The sequence below is a fragment of the Silene latifolia genome, chromosome X, assembly GCF_048544455.1.
Source record: "Silene latifolia isolate original U9 population chromosome X, ASM4854445v1, whole genome shotgun sequence".
Taxonomy (NCBI): Eukaryota; Viridiplantae; Streptophyta; class Magnoliopsida; order Caryophyllales; family Caryophyllaceae; genus Silene; species Silene latifolia.
Window position 1 is genome coordinate 176,122,230 of NC_133537.1, and position 26,678 is coordinate 176,148,907.

Consider the following 26,678-nt stretch of genomic DNA (forward strand, 5'->3'; position numbering starts at 1 on the left):
TGCCATAAGGTTGTCGTGCATGATGAAGCTCATGTCCAAGCTACCGTACTCCACCAACATGCTCTTGTTACCCGACATCTCATTTACCGTTCTAGTTTCATAGGATGTTGTACTTTTATTTTCAATAAGGTTGTATGTATGTACGACTCACATGATGTGAGTTGTACTTTTAGTATGTAAACTATCTATCTTTACAACTGTCAAAAAAAAAAAAAGATACTTCATATTATAGATGCATAGTTGGTGTTTCTTAAGTTGAGGTTAAATAACACCGTACTTGGATGGATCGGACAAGGTTATTATTAATCCCTAGATATTATGCTTTTGTCCTATGTATTTTGTTTGATCCGTTTTAAGTTTAAGACGGGGTATTAGAATTTAGAACGTAAACATTGATATGCCAACGGGGAAGGAAAACCATTTTATATATCTTTCCTTAAATGCGTATGAGAACGTAAACATTGATACGTCAACGGGGTAGGAAAATAACATGTGTCACATTACAATAGTTCCAGTTTGTGTAATAACAATTGGGTAAATAAAATATGAAGTTTCATTGAGTCTTTTCGTCCCGATCATTCGTTTGCCTTTGGTTTGGACACAAATGCCAAGAAAAGAGGATGAGGTCAATTATTAAATAACAAGTGAATCGAATTGAATGTGGAGTATCAAATTGCTTATCAAAGGTATTCCTAAAATATAAAGGTACACAATTGATTGAGACAACCCAAAATGGAATAAGTAAACAAATGAGTGGGACAAAGGGAGTTTCATATAAGGAGTTACTTATCCATTATTTTACACAATTCGAGTTAAGATCAAGCTTTGGTCCTGAATTTAGGTGTCGGGTAGGGTTATTCCGATCAGCTCAATTATGACAAGTCTAAGTTACTTCAGCCGCCTACTGCGACTACTTGACAATAACTTATCAAAAGTCGAGAAAAAAATCATAGTATTTCGAATAAAAAAAATCATATTATCAAAAGCGTATGGGTAGTAGAAAAAGTGAAATTTTCTAAAATTTAATAATTTACTAAATCAAAAAAATATGTAAGTTGTTACATTTTATAATACTTTTCATTACCACCGTTGTAGTGCACGGGTTCAAAAGCTAGTTATTTTAATAAGAGCTTCCTTAAAAACTGACTGAAAATAAATTCAATTCTTTTTCTTCATCTTCATCTCTTTTCTGTCTCCCTCTTCCTTCTCCATAATCCTAGATCTCACTCATTTCTCGTTGATCTTCTCCGTAATATCGCCCTCTCATCAGATTTGATTTATGTCTGTTTAATTGTTCTTGTGCCTGATTAGGGTTGTTTTGTAGCAGAGCTTCAACCCTTGACGAAATCATGAATCCATTTTCTTCAGGTACCCGTTTGAGGTAAGTTTCAATTCTCAATTCCCCAGATCAACTTCTTCATGCTGCTTTCCTTTCTAATGTTTTCTTAATTTATGGTTTTTATTTTCGTTGAAATTTGTTGTGTTTGCAAAAATGTACGAGTAATAATGGGAATTAAGGGGGGAATTGAGGAGAAGCTGGAACTTCCCATGATGAGGAGAAAACCGGGTTCAGTGCGCGATTTATGGGCTTTAGAACACTTGATCATTGCATTCTTTTGTTAACATTTATTTTTGGTTTCAAGCTGAGATTGTGTGTAGGAATTTAGACTAGTGTTTGATTGTTCCACGCCTCGACGTTAATGGCAAAATTCAATGTTAGATTCACCACATGTACTACACTTTTATTAGTTTTACTATTGCTGAAGAATTTAATTCTCATTGACAAGCTGCAAATTGCTGGACCAATGTCACTAATACCAAAATTTATCAATTCACTCGAATTTTTTCTTTTTTTTTTTCGAACTCCATTCTATTTCTTTTCTCGAGAAATCCTTAAGGGTGTGTTTGGATTGAGGGATTTGAAGGGAAAAGAAAGGGAGGGAGAGTAGGGGATTTAAAATCCCTTGTTTGGATAGCAAATGGGAATGGAGGGAAATGGAGGGGGAGAGATTTGGAGGGATCCAATTTTCCTCTTCCAAGCCTAATCAAAATCTCTCCACAATAGGCAAGATTTGGAGAGAAATTGTATCCAAACAACCACACCCCATTCCCCCTCCCCTTCCCTTCTCTCCCTTTCCCTTCCCTCCTTCCCCCTCCCCTTCCTTTCCTTCCACTTTTGCTATCCAAACAGACCCTAAGGGTGTGTTTGGATACCATTTTAGGAGGGAAAGGGAGGGGAGGGGAGGGAAGGGAAAATGAATTATGGTTTGGATAAAAAAATGATGAGAGGGAGATGAAAGGGAGGTAGGAGGGAGACGGTAGAATGGAAGGAGGATGTTGATGCAATGAAAGTCTAAGAAAGTTTTCCTTCCAAATCTTGCCAATGATGGAAAGATTTTAGTTTGGTCTAAAGGAGGAAAATTAAATACTCCCATTTCCCTCCCCTTCCATTTCCCTCCTTCCATATATTGTAACCAAACAAAGGAAATTGAACCCCTCCCTTTCCCTCCCCTCCCCTTCCCGCCAATTCCCTCAATCCAAACACACCCTAAAAGTGATGACTGGTTATGCAGGTTTTCTCACTCTGTATAAAACCAGTGCTGCTGAAAGTCTCCCATTTTAAAAGGTCGAGTCTAGAGGCAGTAGTCGATAAAAGCTTGCGTTAAATGTATATGTTATGGGTTGATGTACTGTAAGTCTGTAAGACTTACGATCTTGGTATGAGACTATCAGTGCTTTTGGAGTTGGGCTCTTCCTCGGTCACTTTTATGTTCATTATTTGCAAAGTGTCTACTTTGTGTTTAGTGGTCAACCTGAACAATGCTATCCTCCATCCTTGAAAAAAAGTGTATTCTTTAGTCCTTGGTTCTGTCTGGAAATAGCATAACAAATCCCTTAGATGAGAAATTATTCAGCTTGAAGAAGAGAGTACAATCATGCGGTAGGTAAGTGAGCAGTTCGTGATATGTGTGCAAAGTTAAAGGACGTAATTAGCAGCATATAAGTATCTAATGATTTTAAATCGCTGTTTATGTGCTCAGTTTCATTTATTCTTGTACTAGGCTTCTTTCTTTTTGACACTTATCTTTATTTCTTTAATCTGTTCTGGATGAACTGGCATAGTTGAACAAGTTCTTTTTGACATTGAAATGGGAAATGGAAAATGGAGATGGATTGGGTAGCGAGCAGGGAGGAGACAAAATTTTGATTTTTGATGACGTAGCCTGTCATTTTGTGTAGTACGATTCAAGAGCTGTTTGACAAGTGGAACTTTTGCTCCTTCCCTATTTCTTTTCTCATTTCCTGTATCCCTGTTCCTTCAGATAAAAGTATACCCTACTTCAATGACATAGGCACCCCTACGTGGTCAACTACCCTATGAACATGCTTGTTTCTTTTTGGATAATTGAATCTTTTAGTGCATGCAATTAGGAAATTGTTTCCTGCCAAGTGAGTAAGTGACTTCATAATGGAATGTCACTCTACTCTGTCTTTGTGTGTTGCTCGATCTGACTTCATACATACTATTTCAATGCAGGGATATGATTCGTTCTATACGCGCTTGTAAAACAGCTGCAGAGGAACGTGCAGTTGTACGAAAAGAGTGTGCAGCTATTCGTGCAGCCATCAGCGAAAATGACCCGGGGTATAGGCATCGAAACATGGCCAAGCTCATGTTCATTCACATGCTCGGTTACCCTACACATTTTGGTCAAATGGAATGTCTCAAGTTGATTGCCGCGCCTGGATTTCCAGAAAAGAGAATTGGATACCTGGGCCTTATGTTGCTTCTTGATGAAAGACAAGAAGTTCTTATGCTGGTTACAAATTCTTTGAAACAGTATCCTGATGCTATGTTTTTTTCATGCAGCATACTTTATTGTGCTATTAACTGTACTGTTGGAATTTTATGCTGTCTCTGCAAGTGATTGTTTCTGCATTACTGTTATTCCTTAGCATTTTATAGAGACCTAAACCATACAAACCAGTATATAGTGGGGCTTGCTCTTTGTGCGCTTGGTAACATTTGCTCTGCTGAAATGGCTCGTGACCTTGCACCAGAAGTGGAGCGATTACTTCAGTTTCGGGATCCAAATGTTCGCAAGAAGGTAATATTTTCTCATGCAAGAACAAATCTATATCTCTCTGGTGGCTATCTAGTAGATTAAGTCATCCTATAGTTTAACTCATTCAAACATGTAATCTATGTGACTGAATAATTTATCCGTTTTCGTTGTTGCTAAGCGGACCAGGGTTTGTTTATGGTATATTGTCATGAGAAGATTTGAAGCTTCCATCTAAATGATTATATGAACTGACGTTAGTTGAATGACTTCTTCATTATGATAGGCAGCACTGTGTTCCATACGGATAATCAAGAAAGTACCTGATCTGGCAGAGAATTTCATTAATCCTGCTGCTGCTTTGCTGAAAGAAAAACATCACGGAGTCCTGATTACTGGAGTGCAACTTTGTACAGATTTATGTAAAGTTAGTGAAGATGCCCTTGAGTATTTCAGAAAGGTACCATATGGTTTCTTATTCCCTACTTATTTGTGACAGCGTGTCTTACATAAGCGTATTCCTTGTGCTGATCTGGTTAGTCAATGACTGGTTGACTGTAGCTTATTCATCTTTTATTTTTCCTTGATTGAACTGTGTGTCTGAGATTGTAGGCCGAGTTCAGTTTGCCTTAATGAAGTGTTTAAGTGGCCGACAGTTTTTTGGTGGCATTTAGTTATTTCTGTTTGATTTACCTGGGTGAGTGAGTCACATAGTCATAGGACACTTTCACGGGGAACCAACTAAGCCATATTTTCGTATTTTGTTTGTTTGTTTGCATACCAGTTTCCCTCTTTCCTTTTTTAGTTCATCTGTAAAACTTATGACCTGTGAAATCGTGGGTTGAGTTCCTATTATTTTTAGAGAAGAATTTTACTATTTATGTGTTATAATGGCTGCTGAGTACTTGTCGACAGGGCATTTTAAGTTAATGTGTGGCGCTTTTTTCCCTTTACTCCAAATTGGCAAGGGCGAGCATCATTCTGTTAAATATGCTTTTATATCAACCATTTTTTGTGCTTTCAGAAATGCACCGATGCCGTGGTGAGAGTTCTAAAGGACCTTGTGAACAGTTCATATGCTCCAGAGTATGATGTTGCTGGAATTACTGATCCATTCCTCCACATCAGACTGTTGAGGTTTCTGCGTGTTTTGGGTCATGGAGATGCTGATGCTAGTGATTGCATGAATGACATACTTGCGCAGGTTGGTGGGTATTTTCGTGGCGTGTCTTTATGACTTTGATATAGGATTCACTCCTTTCTGATGGCTCATTTAGTATAAATTGATAGTTTAAGATTATTTTATTGTGTCGTAAATAATTAATGTGCACAAGCAGTCCCACGATGGAATGTCCATGGTATTTGAAATTTGGATCCTCACCTACATTCGGTTGTGTTTGCACTGAAATTAAATGATGAAAATCGTTCCTATACTAGTGGATGGGTATTGCCATGAACTTCCACTAGGTCTTCCAACTAATACAGAAGTCAAAATTCTCTACCTTTTTATCTGCTTCACGAACTTCTAAGAGATGACACCGCATATTTTGTAAATAATAGCACTTTTAACGAATTAATACCAGTTAATTTTTTTTCTCAAAACTTAATACCTAGTAAGCACCTTTTTTACTTATTGGTACCTAAAATGATTTTCGGTCAAATAACATGTAAATTGACCGATTTACCCCTTTACTCATCCACCATTTTTTTTTTCAGCAGCTTAGAACCTTAATTTGGCTCCGAAATTGACATACCAGTTAGAAATCCTAATTTTAAGTTTTTTAAAACCCTAATTATCATTCAGATTGAAGCTACTTAAACAAAACTAACACTAATTGTCACCTATCCTTGTTTTTTATTTTCTCAGAGTTTTTCATTTCTTTTCATCTTCTTCATGTATACTTCTCTTCTCGTGAAATTGGAAATTTTTAATCCCTTTTTATAGTTCTTTGTTTTATATAATTGTGTGGTCATTGTCTTCTCCAACATTCATTGGTATTGCATTTGATTTTTAAAGTTAAAAACTTATTTTAAGAAGTGAAGGTTAAATATTTACGAATTGAAAACTCCAGTCAAAATTAGTGGAAAAGGAGAAATTAAAAAGAAAAAGTAGAGTAGAAGAGACAAAGTAAGGGAAAAGAAAAAATGTCGTGGGAGTAATACAATGTGGAAAAAATTGAAGAAGGAGAAGATAAGAGATGAGAACTCTACGAAGGGACGAAAGACATGAAAGTACATGAGTAGGAGATAAGGTAGGATGATATAAAATAACCATGAGTTTTACCAAATTGATGTAAAACTACTCGGATTTTGATGTTTGATTTTTAAATAATAAAATACGCACCGGAATTAATGTGTTTTTGGTATTTTTTTTTTATGTATAAGTAACGAAAACAATAAGGATATGAATTAGTTGTGAAAACCTCGCAAGACCCCTCAACTAAAACTAGGATTTGACGTGAACAACTCTCCTCCCTCGCAAGGAACTCGAAACTGAACACGAATGACACTCAACCTCGCAAGGATGAATGTGTATTATGTCACCCTCGCAAGAACAAAATAATCACTCTAATAACTCGCAAGCAATTAGAAAACACAAGTATAAAACTTGAATTAACTCTCAAACTTCAACGAATAAAACTGAATACAAAGCCCTCTATTTATAGTAGAGTAGGCCGACTAAGAGGACTCCTAAAACTGCCTAAAAACAACTTTCCTAAACTCGACCGTTAGAGAATTGGCAAAATTGCCTTATTACAAGTTGCTAAAATTAAGAAAGAAACAATAAGGAAATAAACAACACTACCTTAAACTTATTAGGCAAAATAAAACAAGGAAATTAATAATAAGACTCGATTTAGGGAAGTAAACTTGAGTCCGTTCGTCACCCGCGTAGAAGTTGGACAGCTCAACTTAAAACGATCATATCTCCTTCGTTACTTAATCAAATAAGGCGTATGACCACTTGTTGGAAAGCTAACATCATGTACTTTCATCTCCAACAAAAATCACACCAAAAATAGCCATATTTTCGGATATATTGAGCTTTAAAATCAAGTGAACGAATTTGAATGACAAGAGTGACTTGAACTTTTGTTTTGAACGTATACTCATGTCCCTCATGTATCATTCTCCCCTTCTTCAAAAAAGAATCGACCCGATTCTTGGACCAACGACCTCCCGGATCAAATATGAACCTCACAAATCTGTGATTTCAAGACTGGTGATGAACATTGGCAATGAACTTGAATCATCTTTTACCTCATCATCTTCGATACAAACCATAAGCTTGTCTATCTTGCTCGATTTCAGCCTCCTCTCGTGCCTTCCTCTCTTGTGCTTTCCTTTCTTGTGCCTTCCTTTCTTGTGCCTTCCACCCCACTACCCTCCATGCACAATTATAACAAAATCCAAATAATAGTTGTTTGAAACAACAAGATCATCATGAGCATCCATAAGAATTAAATCCAACAAGAAATAAGAATTCCCACCATATAGTGGCGACTGATAAGATTCTTTAATATGAGAATCCAAACAAACTTTATCGTATATAAATTCCTCACCCAAGATTGACATAAGATTAAGATCATCTTGATTTGCATCGTAATAACTTATATGATCACTTTCTTCCACGTGAGCTTCATCACAAACTTGTTCAAATTCTTTGTCAAAAATAGCTGGTAAGTTAGGATCAAATAACGATGTATCTTCTATGTGAGATTCCTCTTCAAAGGAAAATAAGTCATCTTCAATCACATCTTCTTCGTGATCACTTTCATCTAATGACTCGACTTTAAAAATCTCGTCTTCTTGTTTTGGTTCAACATCGTGAAACTAATAGTCGCCTATCTGATAGTCTTCTGGACCGTTCGTTTCAACTAGATCAGACATCATCTTCTCCACGTCTTCTAGATGCTTCACTTCTTGTTCCTTGTGAAAAACATCAAAAGACTCGATCTTTGTCCCTTGTTTCTTTATTTCACAAGATTGATGAAAGTCACGCTCAAACTTCTCCATCTGGTTCGACAATTTGGCATGACCTCTTTCTAAATCCTTCCATAACAATCGTTGCTCAAATTCCTCGAACTCCTTCAAAAATTGTTTGAATTGCCTTCGAGACATGACTATGAACTTCCCAAGACAAGTTTGTTAAGAAACAAACTAAAACCCGCTCCTGGTTACCACTTTGATATAAAATAACCACGAGTTTTACCAAATTGATGTAAAACTACTCGGATTTTGACGTTTGATTTTTAAATAATAAAACACGCATCGGAATTAATGTGTTTTTGGTATTTTTTTTTTATGTATAAGTAACAAAAACAATAAGGATATGAATTAGTTGTGAAAATCTCGCAAGACTCTTTAACTAAAACTAGGATATGACGTGAACAACTCTCCTCCCCCGCAAGGAACTCGAAACTCAACACGAATGGCACTCAACCTTGCAAGGATGAATGTGTATTATCTCACCCTCGCAAGAACAAAATAATCACTCTAATAACTCGCAAGCAATTAGAAAACACAAGTACTTCCTCCCATCCAGACCAAAGGTTACAGTTGCTTTTTGCCACTATTCATGGTCGTAGGGAATCTTTAATATTATTCTTAATCTATAAGACAAAATATAATCATGTGAGATCTTATTTGATTTATCGTCATGAATGCTATAAGAATATCAAATTTTTATAATTTTTAATGATGTGTAACTAAAGATATGCACGTTACAAAACGTGTCTCGACAAGTGTGATAAAGCAACTGTAACCTTTGGTCTGGATGGGAGGGAGTATAAAACTTTAACTCTCAAACTTCAATGAATAAAACCGAATACAAAGCCCTCTATTTATAATAGAGTAGGCCGACTAAGAGGACTCCTAAAACTACCTAAAAACAACTTTCCTAAACTCGACCGTTAGAGAATTGGCAAAATTGCCTTATTACAAGTTGCTAAAATTAAGAAAGAAACAACAAGGAAATAAACAACACTACCTTAAACTTATTAGGCAAAATAAAATAAGGAAACTAATAATAAGACTCGATTTAGGGAAGTAAACTTAAGTCCGTTCGTCACCCGCGTAGAAGTTGGACATCTCAACTTAAAACGATCATATCTCCTTCGTTACTTAATCAAATAAGGCGTATGACCACTTGTTGGAAAGCTAACATCATGTACTTTCATCTCCAACAAAAATCACACCAAAAATAGCCATATTTTCGGAGATATTGAGCTTTAAATCAAGTGAACGAATCTGAATGACAAGAGTGACTTGAACTTCCGTTTTGAACTTATACACATGTCCCTCATGTATCATAGGAAGTAGTAAAGAGCAAGAAAATAAGAAAAAGCTTAATAGCAGTACAACAATGGAGAATTAAGACATGAAAGTACAAGAGTTTTTTTTAACAGGACTGAAAATACTGATAAAAAATAGTACGAAGGGTATTTTAAGATTAAAAAACCAAAGTTCAATTAATTTTGAAGGGAAAGTACCATTTTGATTGGAATCTTTTAAAATATATGGCCAGATGCGATTTTAGATGCGATTTTAGGTACTGACAGGTAAAAAAATTGCTTTGTACTTTGTAGGTATTAAGTTGAATTTTATTTTATTTTATTAGGTACTATTTTGTGAAAAAGTGATATATATTAGGGATTAACTGACAATTTTTCCAAAATGGAAAATAATGAAAAATGAGAGAGGTGGCAAAGTAAAGAGAACATAATGAACACTTAAAAAGAACTATGAGAATATCTTAGGGGGACAACTCGTAGAAGGAAAGTGTGAGGTTATAGTGGGATTGAGGGAGAAACTTGACACTTTTTATTTTATTTTCGTTTATTTTTCACATCATTGTGTTCCCTAATCTCCTTTACACTGTCCATAGTTTAGTAGAGGTCATATATGTAGGATTAGTGATAAAGTATCATTGTTACCCCTTCACTTGCAAAAAATGTACATGTAGAGATACCACATTATGTTATCATTCTGTTATTTAGCTAAAATAGTAGAAGTGTATATTTTTCACTTGATATGGAAAGTAGCAAATTGTTCTGGGATGGACTAAGAAGGAGATGAGGACAATATAAAATGTAATGGAGTGTGTAGTACATACCAATTACTGTTCAGAGCTGAGAGGTATTTTAAGGACTTTCCTCTACTAACTCACATGGAAGCAAATATATTGATAAACAAAATAGAATGTGTGCATGTAGTCGTAGTCATCCACTTATCCTTTATAAGACTGAGAACTTGGACGATCCTGGCTCATGGATTTCCTTTTGATGCTTGATTGTGAAGGATTTCTGCAACTGATCTTGTGAGAGGACTTCCCTTAATTGTTGTTCTTTGTTCTTAACTCTCATTTTCTTTTTTCTTTTTCTTTTTCTTTTTCTTTCTTTTTTTTTTTTACTTCTTTTTTCCCCCCTTTTTAAAATTCATGGGTAGCTGTATATTTGGTGGCAAGAGACATAACCTTAATCTCTGTCCCATGGCGTCTATGTTCTATCAGCCTTGTAGTTCTCCAACAGGGATTTTAATTCTCTCCTTAGATGATGATTTAAAAGCAGTGTAAAGTGTAAACTCTTAGGGCTTGTTTGGATAGCAAAATAGAAGGGAAAGGGAAGGGAGGGGGATAGGGGAAAGGAAAGGGAGGGGAGAGAAGGGGTATGGTTTTTTGGATACGAAATTCCTCCTGATTTTCTTGTAGTGGAGGGATTTTGGTTTGCCTTGGAGGAGGGAAAATGGATCCCTCCATATATCTGCCCCCCTCCATATCCCTCATGCCCCATTTGTTATTCAAACAAGGGATTTTGTATCCTTCCCCTCCCCTCCCTTTCCTTCCAAAATCCTTCATCCAAACACAATGTTACATAAGATTTGCTCATGACTTCTTAATATTAGAGCAAATGTTTAAATGTTGTTTTCGAAGTCTTTTCACATAGAAATGATTTTGAATATAATACCCCGTCAAGTTCTTTCGCAGTGATACTGGTTTGCGCCGAAGGCTATGCAGTATGGTGCTGGCAATCAGTGCACCTGTTTTTTTATACAATTTTTTTGCATGTGCTATAGGTGGCAACAAAAACAGAATCAAACAAGAATGCAGGGAATGCCATTCTTTATGAATGTGTGGATACAATAATGAGTATTGAAGACAATAGTGGGTTGCGGGTACTTGCAATAAATATTTTAGGACGATTTTTATCAAACAAGGACAATAATATCAGGTATATACTTCTCTACTGTATTATTTTTTCTCTCTAGTTTCATGTATACAATCGGTGACTTTGATCAGTTTCTGCCTCGACCAATTTTTTTGGATGAAATGGATATGTACTTAGGCCCTGTTCTTTTGGACTTAATTTCAGTTCTAATCAGTTCAGTTCAGCTCCATTCAATTCAATTCAGTTCAGATCAGTTCAGTTCAACATTACTATTATTATTCTTATTGATATTCTTATTATTATTTTTATATTAATGTATTTACTATTGTTATTATTATTATATTATTTTTATATTTATTATATTACTATTATATTTATTAATAATTAATTCGTATTGTTTATATTATTATATTTATATTTAATACATTTATTATTATTATTATTATTATTATATTTATTATTTTATTAATATATTTATTATTATTAATATTATTCATAACATATTTATTATTATTATTATTATTATATTTAATATTATTATATTAATAAGTTATTATTTAATATTTATTATTTTATTAATATACTCATTATTAATATTATTAATCACATATTTATTATTATTATTATTATATTTAATATTATTATGTTAATAAGTTATTATATTAGACCTATTATTATTATTATATTATTTATTTTTTAGTTGTTATTATTCATATATTATATTATTATTAATAATGTTATCATTTATATTCCTAATATATTATTATTACTTTATTTATTATTATATTAATATTTTATTTTTTATATATCTTATTAGATTATTATTATTAGATTATATTAATATATTATTATTATTAATGAATAATATTATAATAATATTTATTTATATTATTATTGGTATTATTTTTATTATAATATTTATTATTATTATTATTATTAATATAATCTTTTTATTATTATTTCAGTTCAGTTCAGCTCCATTAAGTTAAGTTAAGTTCAGTTCAGCTCCATTCAGTTCAGTTCAATTCAGACAATTTCAGTCCAAAAGAACAGGGCCTTAGTGTCCATCTTGCTGGGCGTCCTCTTTCTCTCCTCCGTATGTAGAAGTTTTCTCCTTCCTATCTTTCACGAAATTAATTTTGTTCTACAAATTATTTTATGCATGCCTGACATCTTCAGAGGTGTGAATGTTCTGTTCCTTACTATTTTGATCCCTTTTGCTTTATTTCATCGCATGCGTTGGTTTTGGAATGTAGTGGAATAAAGCAAAATGGCCCACCAAAGCATTGGTACTCTTTTTTCTAATGCCCTTACCTCGCCATTTGCAAAAATCTTTTGAGGCATTGGGATTATTGACATACTGTCATGTTTTGCACTTCATCAAGCGCATTTCGCTCTCAACATCAGCTGAATAGGGAATTGTAAAGATTTCCTACTTTGGGAACCAAGTCACCAATTAATTAATGTTCTTGCTATTCCTTCAACCTGATTCTGGGGAACAGATGTTTTTGTTTGTCAGCTTTGTTGACAACATTGTTGTCATCCCTTCTCTTTTGCGTGGTAGTAGGGCTGCATAGTTTATGTAAACGTGAGGCTGTTAACTATTGTATCAGCTTAGAGCTTCCCTATGTAGAATTTTAGCTTGAGATCGTTTTAGCTAAACATTCTGTGAAACGTTGAGAATGATGCGGTGACTTGGAGAATATGTGAATTGTGTTCTTTTACTTGCCACCTTGGTTAAAACATTCAAGTGTATTTTAGTTCCTAAATGGTTCGCTTTAACAGATATGTTGCTTTAAACATGTTGATGAGGGCTATCAATGTTGACTCTCAAGCTGTTCAAAGGCATCGGACTACTATCTTGGAGTGTGTCAAGGTATTTTAGTATGTTCTTAGTGTTAATATTGGCAGATTGTAACGATTTAGGTGTCATACATATATGAAAATGCCATACGAATCAGGCAAAGAATCCTGGAAGCATAATTCCGGAGGTCGTTCACAACAAAAATAAGTGGTTCGGTAACTCGACTGCCAAATTTACGAGTCAAAATATTGTTTACATGTAGATGTTTTACAGGCTGTTTCCAATCGGGTGACGGTCTACCTAATATTGTTTAACTTCACCTTTATTAACATGCGATACAATTATTCACTTTTTTTTTTTTTTTTTTTGTAACATGCAGAGTTGCATTCTTGATTATGTTATTGTTTTTGTTCAATTGTTCAATAAGAACTTTTTTATCCTTCAAGAAACAAAAAATGACAAGGTAACTGATGCCTTGCAATGGCTGCATGTGACATGTGATCAGGTCATGTGTAAGTGCCTATATCTGCAACTTCTGCTTTTCATTATGGTTATTGTGCTTTCCAGGATTCAGATGCTTCAATCAGAAAAAGGGCTCTTGAACTTGTATATCTTCTAGTCAATGAGAGTAACGTAAAACCTCTGACAAAAGAGCTAATAGAATATTTGGAAGCAAGTGACCATGAATTCAAAGGAGACCTTAGCACTAAAATTTGCTCCATTGTTGAAAAGTAAGTAATCATCACTATTAACATTCTAATACCACTCCATTTTTTCCGATTTTAGGTGGCACTTTTTCCCCTTGGGAAAACTTGTTTAGTGTGGTCTGATAATACCAAGTAACCCATAATGAATACTTTTTTAGTAATTACATTAACCGACTGCTACTTCACAATATAAAAGTGCTGATAATTTAGACAGGCATTTTACTGTACACTTCCATTTTTACTCTCTTGCCAGGAAGGTTCTGGTCTACTCTCCTAATCAACATGCATCTTATCCTTACGTTATAAACTCGCTCCCTAGATTGAGGGATATATTTCACTTCCAGCTAGGGTTTTTAACCAGTGATATTGGTTTATGTTTCATATTCAAAGCTCGATTCTTTTTTTATTCGTGTCTTCCTCTTGCCTTTTAACTCTGTTATTATATTACTTCACATTAATACAGACATCCATATTGAATATCAAATATGCTTGGACATCGGATGTGAACTTTTACATGTACCCTTGAACACTCTACATTTTACTTATATAGGCCCCAATGGACTTTTGTGGTCCCAATTGTTCGGCTTTGACCATTAATTATTCCAAATTTATATGGAGTTGGAGTACGATCCAATATCAGGAGTCCATGGGACCATGACTAATGTTTGTATGTCAGTATCTGATTAAAGTGGTAGCTAGACTGCTAGAGTATATCTCAATATCAGGAGTCCATGGGACCATGACTAATGTTTGTATGTCAGTATCTGATTAAAGTGGTAGCTAGACTGCTAGAGTATATCTCTCTATCTGTTAATTTTCTGGTCACCAATAAAATCAGATGGGGCTAATCGAAATGACACAAATGGAGTATAAATTTCCAACCTTTCATCTCTTGTACTTTAATTTGCATGTTTTGAGTAAATAAGTCAACTAGTCAAGCGCTTGTATTATACTCTGCATATATACTAATAATTATTGCATCAAGAAAATAGTCCATTTACTACTTGCAATTTTGATTGCTAAGTCTTGATATTCAAAGCAGAGCCACACCCGGCAAAGCTGACCCGACCCGAGATCGAAACCCGATTTGACCCGGTCCGACCCGGACCTTGATTAACCCAATGTTGACCCGACCAGAAAAGACCCGACCCTATAATTGACCCGATCCAAAATGACTTAAAAGTGCCCAAAATGACCCGAAACGACAAGTACTAAGCCATATTAATGTTATATGCATCAAAATAGAGTTTCATTGGTTACTACTCCGTACAATACAACCATTCTTAATAACTAGTTAAATTTGCAAAATAGTATTTCTTAATCAAAATAGTATTAATTAAAGTGTTTTAACCATTAACCCGAAAGCGCCCGTCCCAAAATGACCCATACCCGAAAGTAACCTGTCAGAAATTTACCCGAAACCCGAAATGACCCGACCTAATCCGAAATGTATGATTAGACCTGGCAAAAGTATACCGAACCCGAAAAACCGATCGAAAATACCTGAATCGACACTGACCGTACATCCGAAAGGTATAACAGAATTTCACCCCGAAACCTGAATCAACTTGAATTGATTCGAAATCCAACCGAATTTGTAATATCCGAAATAGATCCAAGATTGAATGAACCGAATGTACCTAGGCGTCACATCTAAGGTGTCTTTTTGTACATGAGTGTCACCCAGGGTTGCCGAATTAATAATACACATAATTCGAATTCGCAATTCAAATTCGCAATTCGATCAAAATAGGGAATTGAATACGCAAAGTATTACAAAAAAAAGCAATTCGCGAATTCATAATTACTAATACGCTTCATTTACTTGATGATAATAACAAAAAAATAAAAGGTTCATTGCATAAAGATTAACAATTCAGCATTACAAAGTAACGGAACCACCAAAATAAGTCTACTGATCATATTTTTATGGTTTCTTTAAGTAAACACAAAGTGACGAAACCAGACAAAACACCAAAATAAGATTAAGTTGTTAGTCTACTGATATATCTTCTCCTTTCCCTTTGATGTTGATCATATTATATTGAATTTTTAGTTTTTAATACACAAATTGAACTTGTAAAATTCGCTAATTTTTATATATAATTCCCGAATTAGTGCAAATTAATACCTGAATTAAACTTTTAGAATTCGCCAGTTTTTATATATAATTCGCGAATTAGTGCGAATTAATTCGAAAACGTATTGCGAATTGATACGCGCGTATTAATTCGCAATACGCACCCTATGTTAGCGAATTAGGTAACCCTCGTGTCACCCATTTGACATCAATGAATTAATATTATATCGTAGTTATACAAAAAAACATTATATATTACTTTTTTAAAAAAAATTATTTGTATTATATCCAATGTTTTGAATAAAAACCTAATTCCTTGACATCCGATCCGATTCCGATTATGACCTTACTCGAATCTCATCTTCTCTGATATTTATTTGCTCCGATATTGACCAACTCTAACCTGACTTGACCCGAAATATCTACAACCAATTAAAAGTCGAAGAAAAAAGATAAACTGAAATAACCCGATCCGAAAGAACCGGAACCGAAACTAATCCGATTGACGCGTTTGCCACCTCTATGTATGATCGACCCGAAATGACCCGACCCCATACCGGACCGATTAATGACCCATTTGCCACCTCTTCCACCATCAACCCTTTTAGTCCACAGTATTTCTCAGCTCCTGTTGAGCTGGTTTAATAGGAACGAGTGCTAGTGCCGTAAAAAAAATTCTACTCTTTAAGCTTATTATTGGAACTTACGTTCAATGAATGGCGTCTTTTGATGAGGGGATGTCTATTGAAGTTCTATTGGTTTGGCGTTGCAGAATCTGTGCATTGACTGCATTCTAATTTGGTTGGCTTGTCTCTTTGATTCTTCAGATTTTCGCCGGAGAAGATATGGTACATTGATCAAATGATGAAGGTTCTCTCTGAGGTATGCATTTGCTTCGTCAATATGCAGTTCGAAGTATTCTGGATCTGGATGGGGCTGGAACTCTGGAAGCCTTTTCACATCTTAGCTTCTCACTGATGTTTTTCCAGCTTTGTGTGTTTGTATCCATTCGCCGTGTGTACTTTTTTGTTCAAATTCCCGCCCTTCAAAAGATGTAGAATGTTTAAAAGATTTACTCTCACTATCACTCAATTAACTCTAGTTCAATACTTTTCGCGAGGAGAATCTTGAAATTGGTTAATTGAGTTAAAAGCAGGGACTAATAATAGGCATATAAAACAATTTTTTTTCCTTCCAATCTAATGCCTTCTCTTTCACCCGCTTAACAGCAAGTATCGACTGAGCTTGTTGAATTGTTGCCTACCCCAAAGTACTGATATTTATGTTGTGCTTAGTAGGCTGGAAATTATGTCAAGGATGAAGTTTGGCATGCTCTTATAGTTGTGATTAGTAATGCTGTCAATCTCCATGGATATACAGTTAGATCCTTGTACAGAGCAGTTCAGGCATCGACTGAGCAGGTAGTGTCTTTATTTCCATTAGTTAACCTCTGAGAATTGCCTGTGCGGTGAATTTCAAATATTTAAATATTTCTAAATATTTGTCAGGAAACACTTGTCAAAGTGGCAGTTTGGTGCTTCGGAGAATATGGTGATATGTTGGTCAATAATGTTGGGATGCTAGACATAGAGGAACCAATAACCGTAAGTTCCTACTTCTATGAGGCTCTTAACGAGTCAATTACTCCCTCTGTTCCGTTCCGGCCCGGTCATTTGTTTACCGTATTTCTTCTTTAAGTGCTTCAGTAATTAGAGAATATGGTGATATGTTGGTCAATAATGTTGGGATGCTACGCATAGGAACCAATAACCGTAAGTTTCCACTTCTGTGAGGATCTTAACTAAGCTATACTCCCTCTGTTCCATTCCGGTCATTTGTTTACCGTATCTCATTTTTAAGTGCTTCAGTCGTTTGTTTGCCTTTCTAATTTGGTTTTAAGTTTTAGGCTACTCAATTACAAGTCTACCCTTACTTTATCCTCTATACTTCAGCCTCTCATCCCCCACTAGAAAAGACCACCACCTATAGCCACCTTGACCACTCGGCAAGTGCCTACATCACAGCCACTCACTGAGACCGCTTCCACAAACAGCCGACCACTGCCAAAAACAGCCGACCACTGCTAGAAACAGCCATTAGGAATCCTGAATAACTGTCGACAACCCCCCTAAAACAGCTGGCAACTACCGGAATCCCCCAATACTCTGCACCAGCCATTGAAGACCACTGCAAACCACTGAATTAGTCCCCACCAACCCTAAAACCATAGATCTAATCAAAGAAAACATAGGGAGGAGGAACACACAGAGAGATAAACGTAGGGATGAGGAGTGGGTGGAATTGCTGGTGGAGAAGATCTAAAGATGCGGGGAAGGGCGGCTGAAGAGTGGGTGAGGGGGCTGTGCCGGCAAGAGGTGAAGAGTGAGAGTGTGAGACAGGCTATCCGGTTGGGGAAGGTGAAGAGGAGTTATTGAGTTGGGGTGGGAGGTGTGGTTGTAGACTTATTACAATTAGGGTAGAGTTGTACTTTGCCCATTTTCTTGGTCGTTGGGCCAAAATCAAAGTTAAACAAAATGACCAAACAGAGGGAACTTTTTATATGGTTCCTTTATCCAATGTAATCTACATAAAGAGCTTCTTAGTGTGAGAATTTTATTTGCCTGCCAAAGAGTTAGTATGTGAACGTTTTGAAGGAGTTTAGTTTAGAAGATTATATCTGACGGAATTTCATTCAATTTCTTATGCTGTTGTTTTTTGTTCTCCATTTCTCATGATATACTATTACTTTTCAATTTAGTATGGCCTGTGAAAAAAAAACAAGCCTCGCTGATTTTAAGTTGTACAAGTGATCTCAAATCTTTATAGCTATGTTACTCCGACACTTCACTTAACTGCCGTGTCGCGTGTCAGACACGTGTCGGTGTCCGACACGACACGACACGACACTTCGACACTTCAATTTAGACCACAAAACAGGAAAATTCACCCCAAATAGCCGTGTCCGACACGCCGACACGTGTCGGCGTGTCTGAGTAACACAGCTTTATAGTATAGGAAAAAAGGGATGTGATGGAAACTGGCAAAACAGTATAGCCCCTCTGCAATTGCAGGTTAATCCCCCCAACCTGCTATCTGTCTGCCTTGTTAAGAGGTTCTGGGTAACTGGGGTCTTAGTTTTAAAAGGTGCGAGGCACACTAAGGGTTAACGTGTCAACAAATAAAAGCTAGATATAATTGGGCAAATGGAAGATAATATTGAAAGAGCTAGAAGAGAAATATGGAAATTAGATAGTAATGCGGCTCATTAGCTGCTCCTCATGCAAAATGTGCATCTAAGGCTTCTGTGAGGGCATTTGGCTAGTGACTTAGTGATCATTGAGTGCTCTTACAAGATTAAGGCTCTTCAATTACAGTGTTCAGTGATTCAGTCTTCCTAGAATGGCTGCACTTAAGAGGCTCCTTTTGATGGTTGCGTGTTTCTTATTGATATTATATGTTTGTCATACTGGATCTAGTCATTAATCGATAAATTTTCTTCTAACTGCGTCTTATTGTTGGAATTTTCTGAACAGGTAACAGAGTCAGATGTTATTGATATTATTGAGATGGCTATAAAACGACATAATTCAGACATTGCCACTAGTACTATGTGCCTGATTGCTTTATTGAAGCTTTCTTCTCGATTTCCACCGTGTTCCCAGTAAGTGTCTAATGTTCTAAATTTATCTATGATTTTCTTACTGTTATCTTCTTGAAGATATTCTACACCATGATTATATTACCAGTAATTTAAATTAGGAGTTGGTTAATTAGAAGCTGATACGGTGAGCGAAAAGGAACTCGCTATATTCTACATACAAAACCAATATCACCTTTTTCTCTAAGAAATGCAGTACCACCCTTTTATATTATAACGTTCTTTTTTAAAGTCAGCATTTCTGTACGTTTGATCCAGTAAATTGAAATAGCAATCGTTCCTGGTGTGGGATCCAGTGTGGTGTTTCCCATGAGGTTTGGGCCTTGTGAAGTTCAGTGTTAGAAATAATCGTTCCTGTTTTTTAATCCAGACAGAAATGTGATCTTTTGGACCTTGTTAACGATAAACTTTGTGTAATTTGTAAAACTGTTTACATCTTCAAAAGATGATGAGATATTAAGTGGCTTGCTAATTTTGCCTCTATGCACAAATTCTATAAAACTTGTTCTCTTTGCAGGAGGGTAAAAGAGATACTTGTGCAACACAAAGGAAGCCTCCTTCTTGAATTGCAGCAGAGAGCTATTGAATTTAACTCAATTATCGAAAGACACCAGAACATTAGGTATTCTTTGTCTACAAAGAAAGCCTCCTCCTTGATTGTCTTTGCTTTTCCTTTTCCTTTTTTGTCATTTATCATTTATCATTTTTCTTTCTGTAGTTCCGTTGTGAATAATACTCCGCGTATAAGATGGTAGAATATCTAACAAGGTTGCTTAATAAATTTACAGGTCTACATTGATGGAACGAATGCCTGTTTTGGACGAGGCAACATATAGTGGAAGAAAGTCCGGCTCTTTGCCTGCATCAATTTCAAGCTCCAATGGGCCATCTGCAAATCTGCCAAATGGAATACCTAAGGCAGCAGCTATTGCTGCTCCTCTTGTTGACTTACTTGACCTTAGTTCAGATGATTTGCCGGTACCAAGCTCTTCTGGTGGTCATTTTCTACAGGACCTCCTTGGTGACCTCTCAGCATCACCTTTACCTTCAGGTCTGTTGGTGAGATGAAAACCTACATTGATGTTTAAATCTGTGAACAACGTGCTGACTTATGCTGCACGTTGGTTTTATCTGGTCAATCTCTCAATCTAGCATTTCACCTTTACCCGGTTCTTTTGAGTAGAGTTATGGGACTCCTACAACAACAACAACAACAACATCATCAGAGCCTTAATCCCAAAATGATTTGGGGTCGGCTGACATGAATCATCCTTTAGAACCTTTCATGGGTGAACGCACACCTCAAAATGAGAATAGAAAAGGGAAAATGAAAAACAAAGGGAGAGCGAAAATGTAATGCAAAGTCAAGTTAAACTTACAGGTTTTAAAACCGAATTCCGGATTTCTTTTGTAAAAACTTAAAGTTTAAATCGAGAGAAAAGATTAAACGATTTTGAAAACCGAAATAGAATTAAGGATCCGGAATGCCTTAAAAGTAAACCAAGTAAAATATATAAGAAAGTGGTTGGTAAAAAAAAGTGTAATAAAGGGGAGAAGAACGAATAATTTAATTTGTTTAAATTAAATAAAAACACTAAATATGTCAGAAAAACATCAAATACTAAAAATCCACATGTATCCTTTCCCTCCATTGCGTCCATAGGTCTCCTTCTCACATGGCCAAACCATCTTAGTCAGTTTTCCATCATCTTGTCCTCTATTGACGCCACTTTTACCTTTTCCCTAATCACCTCATTCCTTAATCGATCTTTCCTTGTATGTCCGCACCTCCACCTCAACGCAACTCCGCCACACTCATCTTTTGAATGTGACAATGTTTCACGGCCCAACACTCGGAACCGTAAAGTAAGGCAAAGTAAGGCAGGCCTAATTGCCGTGCGATAAAATTTTCCCTTTAATCTTTGGGGCATATCTTTGTCGCATAAAAGCCCTGAAGCACTCTTCTATTTCAACCATCCCGCTTTAATTCTGTGAGCCACATCTCCGTCTAACTCCCCATCTTTTTGAATAATAGATCCTAGATATCTGAAGAAATTTGACCTCTCAACCACATTCCCATCGAAAATAATACTCCCCGCATCTGTCGATCTCAACCCCATCTCAACCCCGCCACCTTAGATCTCAACCCCGCCATCTTAGTGAACTGACATCTCGAATACTCAGTCTTACTCCTGCTCAGCCTAAACCCACGAGTCTTCAAAGTCTGCCTCCACAATTCCAACTTTCTCTCCACCCCCTCTTTCGTCTCATCAATCAACACAATATCATCAGCAAACATCATACGTCGTCCTGAATATCCCTTGTCAACTCATCCATAACTATAGCAAAGAGAAAAGGACCGAGTGCAGAACCTTGATGCACCCCGATGGTAATGGGAAATTCTTCCGTTCTCCCAACATTAGTGCGAACACCTGCACTAGCCCCCTCATACATGTCCTTTATGAGGTCAATATATTTTTGAGACACACCCTTTCTCGCCAAAGCCCACCAAAGTACTTCTCTTGGTACCCTATCATATGCCTTTTCCAAGTCAATAAAAACCATATGCAAGTCCTTCTTGTCCCGATGGTGTTCCATCAACTGTCTCATGATAAAAATCGCATCCATAGTCGATCTCCCGGGCATAAATCCAAATTGGTTATCCGAGATGTCTACACATCTCCTAAGCCTTTGCTCGATTATCCGCTCCCATAACTTCATTGTATGACTCGTAAGTTTAATTCCCCGATAGTTGGAACACTCTTGAACATCACCTTTGTTCTTGTACAAAGGGACAAGAGTGCTTCTCCTCCAAGCTGATGGCATCTTGTTGCTCCTCCAAATCTTGTTGAAGAGCATGGTTACCCATTCGATCCCTTTCTCCCCGAAGCACCTCCAAACTTCTATAGGTATACCATCCGGTCCCTCTGCTTTCTTTGACCCCATCTTCCTCAACGCCTTTCTAACTTCACTCTTTTGTATTCTACGCACAAATTCCCGATTAGCCATGCTTGGTGTTACTTCTACATCCCCAAAACCTTGTTCGTGATGTCCATTGAATAAAGTATCAAAGTAAGAACTCCATCTTGCCTTTATTTCGTTATCCTGAACCAGAACCTCGTCGTCCATATCTTTCACACACTTAACTCTCCCAATATCTCTCGTCTTTCGGTCTCTTATGCGAGAAAGATATCTATCTTTCTCTCCTTCTCTCGTGATAACCTTCTCTCCTTCTCTCGTGTCGAACCTTGCATGCACTTACTTGGTTAACTTTTGCCCTCGCATCTCGTACTGCCTTTTTAGCGGCTCGTCTAGCCTCCTTGTACTTTTCAAAGTTCTCATCGCTCATGCATTTCCCCAAAACCTTATAGCATTCACGTTTTGTCTTTATCGCTTGTCTCACCTCATCGTTCCACCAAGATGTGTCCTTACTTAATGGTCTATTCCCTTTAGATTCCCCTAACACCTCCCTCGCCAAATCCTTTACAACACATGCCAATTTATCCCACGTTGCATCAATATCTTTCTCCTTGCAATCCGACCAAATATCGCTACTTCCAACCTTATCCAAAAACGCTTGTTGGTTTTCCCCTTGTAGCTTCCACCACTTGATTCGTGCCTCACCGATAATCTTTCTCTTCTTACCACGAAAATCAAGCACCACTAGTCTAAGTTGTGTTGCGGCACTTTCCCCAGGTATGACCTTGCAATCGGTGTACTCTTTCCTCCACATATTCCTTACCAAAGAAAGTCAATTTGACTAGCATTTCCTCCACTCCTATAAGTCACCAAACGAGAATGTCTTTTCTCGAACCAAGTGTTCATTACACCCAAGTCATATGCCAAAGCAAAATCTAATATGTTACTTCCTGCTTCATTTCTCTCCCCGAATCCAAAACCCCCATGAATGTTCTCAAAGCCAACTCGACTAGTACCCACATGCCCATTGAGGTCACCACCAATGATCAATTTCTCTCCAATAGGGACTCGTTCTACAACCTCTTCCAAATCTTCCCAGAAGGCTCGTCGAAAAGAAGCATCCAAACCTACTTGAGGTACGTAAGCACTTATAACAGTCACCACCTCATCCCCGACTACAAGTTTAATGCTCATGATCCTATCACTCTTTCTTGATACTTCTACCACATCATCGATGCAATCTTTATCAATGACAATACCCACTCCATTACCCAACCCCTTAAAGGCTCCCGCCTATGTTGCAGTAAGGGGTTCGGAAGTACGCAATTTTACCTATGTGTTAACGCATGAAAGTCTGTATCCGGATGACCCATGAAGTTCGTTTCACGATTGGCATTGGCTAACAGTGACGGAGTACATGGCAATAGGAGAGAAAAAGAAGTCCAGAGTGTTTAATACCACCTAAACCTTGAAACCCTAAACCCTAAAAGATGACCCTGAAGTTCGTGTCACAATTTGCATTGACTAACAGTAATGAAGTACATCACAATCGGAGAGAAATGACGCCCATACTGTTTAGAAGCCATTTTGCTCATTCCATCCCTTGTCAAAACCAAAGAATAGTGGGAGTCGTACCATTTTCTTTAGACAATAGAAAGAGGAAAAAACCATGCGTTAACAGGTTTATTTAGGTTGACCTGAATAGCTTTATTTGAATCCAGGATGCTTGCTTTTTTTTTTTTTTGCTATAAATTGAGTTGGGACTCTGATAGAAATAAGATAAACCCCATTTGCATTCCATACATTTGGTGATTGGCTCTCTTCCAGGTTATTTTAAATGTCTTTCTTCTCCATTTTAAGGTTCTAGTCAGAATCAAAAATCTGGAACAGATGCTCTGTTGGATCTTTTGTCCATTGGCAGTTCACCTGCTGCAAATACTTCAGCAATTCCTGACATTTTGTCGTTGAGCCTTGAAACCAAACATTCTGGAGCGACATTGGAAGGGTTGTCCTCAGTTTCGTCAATCCCCAAACAAGTGTCTTCTCTCAGTGGACCTGCTCCAATGATGGATTTATTGGATGGGTTGTCGTCCAGCCAGCCGACATTAGGTATTTATTCTGTAATTTTTATTTTGATGCTGGTGGACAGTTCTTTTTTTCTTTTTCTTTTTTGGTTGAAGAAATGCTGATTCTATTTCTGTGTCACAGAGAGCAATGGTTTGCAATTCCCCTCCATAGTTGCATTTGAGAGCAGCTCTCTGAAAATGACGTTTGACTTTGCAAAGGATTCTGCTAACCCACAAACGACATCTATCAAGGCTACATTTGTTAATTTATCAGTAAACATCTATACTGATTTCGTCTTCCAGGCTGCAGTCCCCAAGGTGAAATACGAACTTTGTAAATATTACTTAAATAATTTCCAGTAGCTCATTGTCATTAATTACAAATTCCCATACGTGAGCATGAGACATTGAGACAGTCTCTTGATAAATAGTATCTTCAGACTGATTCACATTTCCCAACAAATGTTCTAGTTAGTGGGCTTATTAGTATTTGATTACACAAACTCTTATAAGCCCGTCTCATAAACAGATTATCATGAGACTGGCCCTTAGAATATGGATATAACTTTTCGATCAATTTTTTGCGGGCTAATGGGAAATGGATGGGATTTTTAGTTAAATGGGCCGGTCTTGCACTAAAATATAATGTGACCATCTCTCAAAAGACTTACCGATACAAGTAAGATTTGCTGTCCATTTGATTCATCTCACATTATATTAGTACGAGACTGTCTTTCAAGAGATTACTTGTTAATTAATACTCTAATTCATTGGAATTGCTATATTTTTTCAAAATCATCCTCACATATTTTGACAAATGTAGGAAGCCCTATGAACAGGAGCGAGTAGTTGTCACTCCTAATGAATACCTCCTCTGATCTATTTGCTTGTATACATTTTTCAACAAATGCGAGGGGGATTTAGAAAGACAATCTACAATTAACTGGGACAGAAGAAGTATGTATCATACTATCATCTAATGCCTCAAAGAGCCTCAACCTCTGCCGGGTAAAAGGGGTTCAGTTTTACATAGCTTCACCCCTAAAATGACAGAGGCTGTTTTGCAATCGACTCCTAAATCTGAAACAGGGCGGCATCTACGACTTCATGAAAAAAAGGAGCTTAAGGGGTTTAAGTGCCATTTGGTTCATTTCATTATATTCCAAAGTAGAAAGAGCAATGAATCTTTGGCTCCATCGACAATGGATGAGATCTGGCTTCCAATAGATTACTTTTTTTTTTTTGAAAAAAAAAAAATGTTTCTTAACTGTACCCTTTACTCTTCTGTGCTATTTTTGGGCACAAGAGCTTGATATATATTCTTGTTATGATCTGCAGTTTCTTCAGCTGCATCTTGATCCAGCTAGCAACACTACTCTTCCTGCTGCTGGTAATGGCTCCATCACCCAGAGTTTACGTGTTACTAACAGCCAGCATGGAAAGGTACCTTTATTTTGTTTCTACTTTTGGGCTATTATTTTCTATTGACTTCAGAAACCTTAAGTGTCTTCTTCGTTACTATTAACCCTTGGACTAGAGTGTGTACAGCCACACAAAATAAAATTAAAAAAATCTGTGCTGAAGAATGAAAAAGGAAAAAGGAGGAAATGCAATACAATGTTAAGGGGTTATAGACTTGTTGAGGCCCAAAGTTATGTATAGTGTGGAAAGTGCAAAGCAGCTCTACGCGTGTAGTTTTGTGCAAGTGTTCGTCACCGGGGTTCTTTCTTATCATTTTTCTGATTTATCGTGAAAACGTTTTGTTTTCTTCAGAAACCACTGGTCATGCGATTTAGAATAGGCTATAAGGTAAACGGGAAGGACGTTCTGGAGGAAGGTCAGATCAGTAACTTCCCACGAAATTTATGAAGCTTCAAAATGAGGTGCAGCGGCTAACAAAACTCCTTCGAGTGAGAGAAGACACTCATTGTCCGTCATTTTAGTGTGTAATCTCTCCTAATACATCAAAATGTTAGCAATTGAAATCTCAATATCTGTGTTTGTTCATTCCTGTTTCCCTTTTCGCACTTTTTCCCGGCCAACCTCATTTTGTACGCAGTTGAGCAATTTGTGTACATTATAATTTGAATGTTGTTTGTACGAAAATGTGGAAAATGAATTTTGGAGAGACTACATAGAGAGAGGGTGTCATGATTGTAACCGAGTCCCGACAGTTAAATTTCATATTGTGATTCTGCTGTTCTTCAGTTAAAA

The 26,678-nt window shown here is 36.7% G+C and overlaps 1 protein-coding gene across 1 annotated transcript; it reads left to right on the top strand.

Moving 5' to 3' along the window:
- The first annotated feature begins 961 nt into the window (after positions 1-961).
- LOC141623717 (AP-1 complex subunit gamma-2-like) lies at positions 962-26,678 on the top strand. The gene is made up of 18 exons (XM_074439871.1): positions 962-1,381; positions 3,539-3,841; positions 3,968-4,109; positions 4,351-4,524; positions 5,089-5,268; positions 11,139-11,293; positions 13,016-13,106; positions 13,602-13,765; positions 16,649-16,703; positions 17,120-17,242; positions 17,330-17,425; positions 19,355-19,482; positions 19,997-20,101; positions 20,268-20,530; positions 24,259-24,507; positions 24,607-24,782; positions 25,803-25,907; positions 26,238-26,678. Exons 1-18 carry the CDS (start codon positions 1,350-1,352, stop codon positions 26,331-26,333), a joined length of 2,637 nt encoding a protein of 878 aa, XP_074295972.1. The 5' UTR covers positions 962-1,349; the 3' UTR covers positions 26,334-26,678.